At 38.7% G+C, this 9,563-nt stretch overlaps 1 protein-coding gene across 4 annotated transcripts in view; it reads right to left on the reverse strand.

Moving 5' to 3' along the window:
• The window catches only part of ero1b (endoplasmic reticulum oxidoreductase 1 beta), a 62,048-nt gene extending 55,791 nt beyond the window's left edge, over positions 1-6,257 (reverse strand). For 3 of the 4 annotated variants that reach the window (XM_047366922.1, XM_047366921.1, XM_047366920.1), the window contains exon 1: positions 5,815-6,257. In XM_047366922.1, coding sequence (XP_047222878.1) covers positions 5,815-5,979 — 165 coding nt within the window. In that variant the 5' untranslated portion in view covers positions 5,980-6,257. Of the gene's footprint in view, positions 1-4,991; positions 5,139-5,814 lie in introns of those variants that run through there. The other variant, XM_047366923.1, reaches the window with a different exon arrangement.
• Positions 6,258-9,563: the final 3,306 nt, after the last annotated feature.

Here is a 9,563-nt window from a genome sequence, read left to right on the forward strand (position 1 = left end):
AGGGCAAATTAGTTGCACATACAAACACGTTTCTAGACTTTTTAAATGTCCACTTGTTCTTTTAGAGAAAAGTTTGTGCTAAACTTTAAATCTTGGTTTTATTACTCTAGTTTACACAATAACATCTTTTCTGTGACAGTACTGATTTAGTAATTTTTTACAACATGTTCGGTTTTCTGAAATGAAATGTATTTCTGAATCTGATCAATATTATCTAGAAGCAGGAGGTTGATCAGAGCCTTTGGAGTGCCATAATGTACAAGCATAAACTGCCCTAAACATTTATCAGAGCAATCAATTGGAACAGAGAGGCATATAAAAATATACAACTAAATAAATTGTGAGATTAACACATTTTAGGATTATTAATCTCCATAATTCATCAAAATACTGAACTACAAATACAGCACTAAACTTGACTATAATTAAGTAGAAACAAAAATAAGAAGATATGAGAATCCATAAGGATTGAGATGTGGGTGAACTTAGTTGGGGCGTGATCAAACAAACAGTAACTATGCTCAGCTTCTTTTTTTTTCCCTACTGCCTTGCAGTCACAGCAGATATGCCAGCAGACACAAAACCAGTACCAGTTTAAACCATCATGTATACAGTAAAACTTTAAGCACACAATTTGCTCCCTTAATGGAGTCCATAAAAACCAAACTAAATCACACTGCCATCTGATCAAACATGCTCACACACGACATGGCTCAACACACAAAAAAAACCTGGGCCAGGTGTAGCTTGCATATGAAAAGTGGTTAGCAACCTAAGCCTATAGCAGCCTACTACAGTTGCACCACATGCCAAGGACGCAAAAATCTTAGAGGGGAAAGGGCTTTTGACATAGCAGCTCCAAAATCCTGAAATGTTTCTAAATTAGAAAAGTTTCTTCTCTAATAATTTTTAAACCTACTTTGAAGACATGCCTCTGGTTTGGGTTTTAGCTCATTAATCCTTTTTTCTTGTCTATGCTTATTTGATTTTGTTTTCTGATGTCAAATGTTTATTCTTACTGATACTTGGATTTTACTCTATTTTTATATTACATTTTGTTTTATTTCTGTCCTTTAATTTAATTCTTTTTTTTTTTTTATGAACAATAGTTTGATCAGTGCTTGCTATTTTTAAAGTGTCCTATAAATAAAGATGATTTGTGTTGGCCAACTACAGAGATAGCTCAGGATAACATATACCACTCTAACTATAAACTTTATCAATAAGCAATTTTTTAAGCCTAGCCCTAAAAGTAGACCGGGTGTCTGCCTCACGGACTAAAACTGGGAGCTGGTTCCACAGGAGAGGAGCCTGTAATACCACCAGTTAACCTGCAGTCTGAGAACGGAGTGATCTGTTAGCAACTTTTGGATCAATCAGACTTCTAATATCTAATGGAACCTAATTAAAAATGAGATAAATATGATGTCTCATTTTATTTTTATCAGAACCCTAACTTATCAAAAATGCTGCTGTGAAAGGATTTTTACTGAAATTCCTTATTAGTAAAGAATTACAATAGTCCAGCCTTGAAGTGTCAAAATAAGTGACTACTTTTCTGTATCACACTGGTATAGAATATTTCTACTTTTGACAAGTGAATAAGGGATTCCAAGAAAATATTTTGATATTGGATTTAAAAGGACATTTTCTGGTCAAATATGGCAACAGAATTATTTACATTGAACTGTACTGTTAGTGAGAACATCATTTTCAGATGCTCTGGTCCAAGGACAACAAACTATGTCTTGGCTGAATATAAATGCAAATTTGCAAGCATAGAACAAAACCTTTACAAAATCTTTGCAAATGTGATCAGACATTTGATTTAGTTGTAAAGTTACCTACGGATTTATGACACACAAGATGTAATTGAAATGTTTAGTTTAAGGCATTTACAATGAAAAATACAGGTCCTTCTCAAAATATTAGCATATTGTGATAAAGTTCATTATTTTCCATGTCATGATGAAAATTTAACATTCATATATTTTAGATTCATTGCACACTAACTGAAATATTTCAGGTCTTTTATTGTCTTAATACGGATAATTTTGGCATACAGCTCATGAAAACCCAAAATTCCTATCTCACAAAATTAGCATATTTCATCCGACAATAAAAGAAACGTGTTTTTAATACAAAAAACGTCAACCTTCAAATAATCATGTACAGTTATGCACTCAATACTTGGTCGGGAATCCTTTTGCAGAAATGACTGCTTCAATGCGGCGTGGCATGGAGGCAATCAGCCTGTGACACTGCTGAGGTCTTATGGAGGCCCAGGATGCTTCGATAGCGGCCTTTAGCTCATCCAGAGTGTTGGGTCTTAAGTCTCTCAAAGTTCTCTTCACAATATCCCACAGATTCTCTATGGGGTTCAGGTCAGGAGAGTTGGCAGGCCAATTGAGCACAGTGATACCATGGTCAGTAAACCATTTACCAGTGGTTTTGGCACTGTGAGCAGGTGCCAGGTCGTGCTGAAAAATGAAATCTTCATCTCCATAAAGCTTTTCAGCAGATGGAAGCATGAAGTGCCCCAAAATCTCCTGATAGCTAGCTGCATTGACCCTGCCCTTGATAAAACACAGTGGACCAACACCAGCAGCTGACACGGCACCCCAGACCATCACTGACTGTGGGTACTTGACACTGGACTTCTGGCATTTTGGCATTTCCTTCTCCCCAGTCTTCCTCCAGACTCTGGCACCTTGATTTCCGAATGACATGCAAATTTTGCTTTCATCCGAAAAAAGTACTTTGGACCACTGAGCAACAGTCCAGTGCTGCTTCTCTGTAGCCCAGGTCAGGTGCTTCTGCCGCTGTTTCTGGTTCAAAAGTGGCTTGACCTGGGGAATGCGGCACCTGTAGCCCATTTCCTGCGCACGCCTGTGCACGGTGGCTCTGAATGTTTCTACTCCAGACTCAGTCCACTGCTTCCGCAGGTCCCCCAAGGTCTGGAATCGGCCCTTCTCCACAATCTTCCTCAGGGTCCGGTCACCTCTTCTCGTTGTGCAGCGTTTTCTGCCACACTTTTTCCTTCCCACAGACTTCCCACTGAGGTGCCTTGATACAGCACTCTGGGAACAGCCTATTCGTTCAGAAATTTCTTTCTGTGTCTTACCCTCTTGCTTGAGGGTGTCAATGGTGGCCTTCTGGACAGCAGTCAGGTCGGCAGTCTTACCCATGATTGGGGTTTTGAGTGATGAACCAGGCTGGGAGTTTTAAAGGCCTCAGGAATCTTTTGCAGGTCTTTAGAGTTAACTCGTTGATTCAGATGATTAGGTTCATAGCTCGTTTAGAGACCCTTTTAATGATATGCTAATTTTGTGAGATAGGAATTTTGGGTTTTCATGAGCTGTATGCCAAAATCATCTGTATTAAGACAATAAAATACCTGAAATATTTCAGTTAGTGTGCAATGAATCTAAAATATATGAATGTTAAATTTTCATCATTACATTATGGAAAATAATGAACTTTATCACAATATGCTAATATTTTGAGAAGGACCTGTAGATAAGTTACTCAAAAAAAGCTTTTATTCAAAAATTTTAACGTTATTTCCACATGCTAAATATACGCAGAAGAATCCAGGGATGTATACAGGCTGACTGGAGAACAGTTTTAATTTCTAAGCCATCAGGATACTGAATAGCTGATTGAAATCTGAGCAACTTTATTTTGCAGTTGGCTTTCTTTGAAGTAATTGTATTAATATTAAAATTGCTTCAAATATGCTATCTAGGTAAAAAAAAAAACTTTTCATTTGTAATTTAAAAAGTTTTTATACATTTTTAAATCATTCATGGTTACTTTTCCTATATTTAGATTTTGAAAACATCGATAATAAATAGAAAACCAGTGCAATCACAAACTCGCACAACAAAACAGAATTCTGAAAAAAAATTATTTTTATAATCGGAGGTATTTTGTCATTTACGGTGGCAGAAATAATACTGAAATAGTCTCATCAAAAACTGGGCTTAGCCTGAAAATTTGAACAAGCACACCATTACAGGTCCCTCCCCCTTGATCACTGCAAAGACATTCCTCCTGGCTCTGATTGGTTGTTTCTGACCAGGAGCAGTGTATTTCTGAAAATGGCAGTAGGACCACTGGGAGGAGCAAGAGGAGCTTGATTTTTTTTCCACATATCATCTGTCTAGTATTTAATGTCAGGACATCGTGACCGTTTTAACAAATATGTAAAGAAGACATTTTTACAAATGTTACCTACTGCAGCTTTAACTGTTCAACAAAAAAAGCTTTTAAAATTCAGGCCTCACTAGGTCAGGTATAGTTTGGTTACCCTACATAATGAATGGGTGGGTTTTACTACCTTTGCATCAGATGAAAATTATGCAGAGAGGGCTACATCACTGTAAATACTTCCACAGTTAACAACTACTTACTGAGGATTTAAAAAAATATTGTATAGTGCTGTGATTTCTGTTGTCTCTACGTCAGCAGTTATTATTCTTGTTCACAGAAGGTCAACTGCTGGTCCTTTTTTTTTCTTTGTATGGCTCCAAGTAATCACAGCTTATTATTTTAAATGCCATTATATATTCAATGCGCCTCCAAACTTAGTCATGGTTTCATTATGGAACAAATGGTGTTCAATTAACAAAAACGTTAACAATTAACAATGAACAAAAAGCTTGATCCATTCCTCAAGGAATTAACATATGTGACAAAAAAGGAAGCTAAAATGAAATTTTATGAAATGGCAATTTATTACTACCAAATTAAACTCTTCATGTTTACATATTGTTTTTCAATTATGAAAACAAAATATTGAAAGTACAGATAAGGCTAATTGACCACTAATGTTTGTATTTGTGCTTTAAGTATTAGGAAATAACCCTCCAAAACAATTAAAAGACTACTTACAAGAATATTTATACAATTTTAATCTATGTAAAAATTTGGCAGACTGTCAGAAATACAGATTACCAAAAAAAGAAGCATAAAACAGAACAGCTGACCTCTGAATGCAGCAGTCCACTGATTGCCAGCACCATGGTAATGTGCCCAATTATTCTCAGCATCCTTTTCTTTTGCCTATTATTACCAAAATTCCCCTTTTAGTCCCCTCTTATGAAAACTGCTTCCCATATGCTGGGGCAGAGAAGAGGGTTTCTGTGGGCTGAGTTGTCCTAACCACTACTCCAATAACTGATTGGGCTCCGCCCCCAAACAACCAAACCCCACCTAACATCGCTTGTAGTTCTGGACAGCAACTACTACCCAAAAGAGCAATGATAATCTGTCGAGTTAAAAACTACAACCCCCAGTAGCAGGCGCAGGGTAGGATCTAACCTGCAGCCAATGAGGACACACCACGATTTGGACTTGGCAGTGAGAGTGAAACCTCTACGAGCTTAAATTAAAAAGCACTACGTAGACCCCCCTACACAAAGCTTGAATGTCAATTGAATGCAGCAGTTAGAAAACGGACATTGTATATAAGTATAGTGGCCCGTGTCATGAAGAGTAGCTGCAGTACATCTGGATTTGGGTCCTGCAGGGGGTTGATACAGAGCAGCTCATTTGATGATGCAGGACCCAAGTTTGAACAAACATGAAAACTGCAGGCCATCCGAAGACCAGGGTTCCTGACCTGCATTTAAAGCTGGCCAGCAGAAACGCCTGCAGCGTCACTATTGGATATAAAGATGCTGCCCCTGAACTGCCGGGAAGTAACATAATGACAAGGCCACGATAATGGAAAATGAAACAACATTTCTAGTAAAACAACCTTGTTTTTGCATAAAGAGGCTAAAAAGCCTACTTTGCAGGGGTCCTTACATGACAGAGGCAGCTTTGATCCGGACTGTCGGAGGAGCTGCTCCGCTGTTCGTTGTGCTGCGTTTGGGGTCTTCCGCTGTTGTGCTGAAACCAACCAAAAACCAAGTTCATTAAAAAGCAGGCCGACAGTAGAACCCAACAGGCTTGTACAGTTATCCTCCACATCCCTTCACAGGGATTTGCTGACAACGGTGGGCAAAGAAAACAGACTTCCGCCTCTCTGTCCAAGTGCGATTTATGTGAGGGTTAGCAAAACGGTAACTGTGGCTAAAACTTCGGAAGGAATTACCCACACTACCCAAAAACACGCAGACACGTTGAAAGAACAGAACACGGCTTTCTAAGTCTGTGCCCACCAAATCCCCATTTACTGTCGATGAAAACATAAATACATGTCTTCCTTCCTGACAAACACTTCCTATCGTTCTTCTTCTCCGCTTTACTTACTTCTTCTTAGGGTTTGGAAGGATAGACACATCAATAGCATATTGGTGCCATCTCCTGTTCAATGTCATACACGTGGATTTTCATCTAGTCAGCTAAGTTAATGCAGTCTACTGTATCTTCAGCTGTTTTTACTGGAAAGACGATGTCACTGATTAACTGTGAAAAAAGGGGTGGGCATTTCATCAGAAACTTCTGATAAATAAGAAAATTATAGATGTTTCCTTTAAACTGTTACACAAAATTCATCCTACTTATCATGATGAAATATATTAAAATAAAAGACCCCAACTGTACATTTTGCAAAGATCATGCAGAAACAATTAGTCATTTATTTTGGAATTGTCATCTTTGCGGAAAATTGGGAAGGAATTGTAGAATATAAAATATCCATGTGTGTAATATTAACTATCTCTGTGTGTAACTGGCATGTGTACATAGAGCAAAAGGGTGGTCAAGCTTAGGGAGTGAAGCATAGAAAGTGCAAGGTCCTTGGGGAGGGAAGTAGAGAGTCCAAAGTCATAAATTAGTGAAGGACAAGGAATCACTGATGGGGGAGAAGAAGACAGGGGAGAACAGCGCACAGAGAGGGCAAGGTCATAAATTGGGGAAGGAGACAAGGCTAGAGACAAGGCAGGTTAAGTTTGTTATAAGAGAAGAACCAGAAGTACTATATGAGGTTATATGGTTGCTGGGGAGATATCCACAGATAGAATGATTGTGTACGTGTACTGCATAGCAGCGAGGGGTATATAAAGGTATTTGTGGCCCCTCCAAAACGGACAACACACAGACGTTTCTAGGTACCAGTGTGAGTGTGTGTCCCCTCTCTGAATTCAGATTGATTTTTTATAAACTTGTGGAAACGTACAACTGATCTCTGACTGAGGATAGTCCTTTGGGTGCCAAATAAAAGAGTCGGGGAGAGGTGAGGAGTAATGTAAGAGTTAACTGACGGCCAGTAAAGTTTTCCTACCTCAACAATTGGTGCCGTGACCCGGATTGGCACTAACTAAAGGATAATTAATTGACTACGAGGCAGACGTCGTTCTACAACACCGCAGGGTCGACCCAAAACCAAAATGGTAAGGAGATCTATATTTATTCTCCTTTTGCCTGCTAATAGTGTAGGTGGTGTTGTGGAATAGATATCTGTTTTCTCTTAAATTTACAGTCTTGATCAGTTTTGGGTAAAATATTTGTTGGTTGAAATAATGGCTTACGGTAAAGAAATTATATATTGCGTAAAAGTATTTGTTGATTGAGACAAGATATATTTTAGCCGAGATACTTGAATGTTGAGGCTGTAACATACTTTTCACCGAAGATACTTAAATGGTGACGGTGTTGAAGTAAATAAGTTCCGGATTTGGCAATCCAAACTCAGTCCTGACGAGGACTGGGGTATTTAGGCTGGGGTTAATAAGTGCCTCCCTGAGGGATTGGGACACCTCAAAGTGGCCAGGGATAGGACACCGAGACCCTGAACTGGCAGGTGAGGGAAGACAGTTGAGATACTTAAATGGTGAAACTGTAATAATAAGATTAAGTAAAAGGAATTCCAGGGAGTCAACGGAGGGTTGATTCCTAGGTGTCAAACTGGGTTTGGCATCACAGCGGTCGGACCAGGAGAGATTGAAAAAGTCCCGCTGAGTGGAAGGGTTCAAGGCCCTCTGCGATTGTGTTAAATATGCTTTAATTTGGGAAGATAAGTTTGGTTTTTCACAGAGTGGAAGTTTTAGGGTAATTAAGTTAAATAGTTTAGATAGTTTCAAGTAAAACAGTTGATGGATGGAGATGAGAAAAATAAAAAACATAAGAAAAAGATTAAAAAGCACAGAGTGCATCAATTAAGGTGTTAAAGAGTTAAAACTTTCCTGCAGGAAGTTTTGTTTGTCTTAAATATTGCGATCAGTCGGAAAAGAAAGGAGTATAGTGCATGTTATGGTGGACAACTGACTGACTGACTGATAATATTTCTGTGTGCAAAATCTGAACCTATACTAAACTTTTAATCTGCCTCTCTCACACACACACACACACACATACATACATGTATGGGATTTGAGTGCAACATCTGCGTTTTTGAGTCTGGACTTTAGTAATCTACCCTTCTCATGGCTACTCGACGCTTCTCCAGCACAGCCTGAAAGAGAGAGCCTGCCTGCTTGTCTGCTGTAAATCACAGTGTGAGTTTCCACAGAACGAAACTCAGAAGTAGTCTGGCCCAAACCCACTGAAATGGACAACGATCCATGCTGCTGCAGAGCCAGAAGAGCGATACACTGGATTTATATTGGAAGCACATCTTATGCGGAGAAACAGGCTGGAGCAAAGTTCTTTCTCCCTCCTGGAGAAGTTAAAAGCGGACAAAGGATTGAATGTCTCACCAACAGACCTGAAGGGCCTGGGTTGTTTTTTGGACTGATAAAGGATTGTGTGCCATGACAGTCTGACTCTGGAGCGATTAAGAAACTGATGGGGGTAACATACAAACACACACACATTTGCATAAATCTTTTCCTATTTTCTGCAATGAAGAACGCTTATTAACCGCTGCTCATGTGACGCTTGATTGACGTTGACAGATATAGTGGGTTAAAATAATATTTTAGGGTTAGAAAAGTATCTTCAAAAGGGTGATAACTTAGCTCATTTGATACTTTCCAGTTAATTCTTTTAGAGAAGCAAGTTCGCTTTCGTCGTGGAATATTCAGGGTCAAGTATTATAGTTATTAAAAGTTATTAAAAAGCAGAGAAAGTTACATCTCCAAAACTCAGCAGTAACCATGTGTTTCTATGTTATTCTCAGGACAGATCTCATGAAGGAGCATTTTTAAAACCCATTGCATGCGTAAAACCTGATGGGTTTCTCCTTCAGGTATTATTTTCTGTTGTCAGAGTTTGTATCCCATAAATCTAATGGGTAGAGAACTCATTAAAACAGGCTTAGTTTTACTGCAGATGGTCTTCATACAGTCTCTGACACAGTACTTACAGTTTGGTGCAGTTTTTGTCCGCAAGTGCTAACTGACGCTTGTGGAAAGTACAAATTCATTGTTTTTCACAGCAGCTGCTGGGAAGAGGTTATATTAATTTTTCCTTCCCTCTTCTGATTCATGCAACGTGTTGATTTACACTGTACCTTATATCAGGTCCTGACAAAAACTATGAAAGGCTTGGTTCTGCAGTTTCTTTTTTCTCCCTTTGGGGAAGGAAAGGACACCTAATCAGTTCTGTGCTGCAGAGAAATATTAAAAGACTTGTTGTTTTCTGAGATATCACCAGCTAAAACTTTTAAAACT

The sequence above is a fragment of the Girardinichthys multiradiatus genome, chromosome 5 (assembly GCF_021462225.1).
Source record: "Girardinichthys multiradiatus isolate DD_20200921_A chromosome 5, DD_fGirMul_XY1, whole genome shotgun sequence".
Lineage (NCBI taxonomy): Eukaryota > Metazoa > Chordata > Actinopteri > Cyprinodontiformes > Goodeidae > Girardinichthys > Girardinichthys multiradiatus.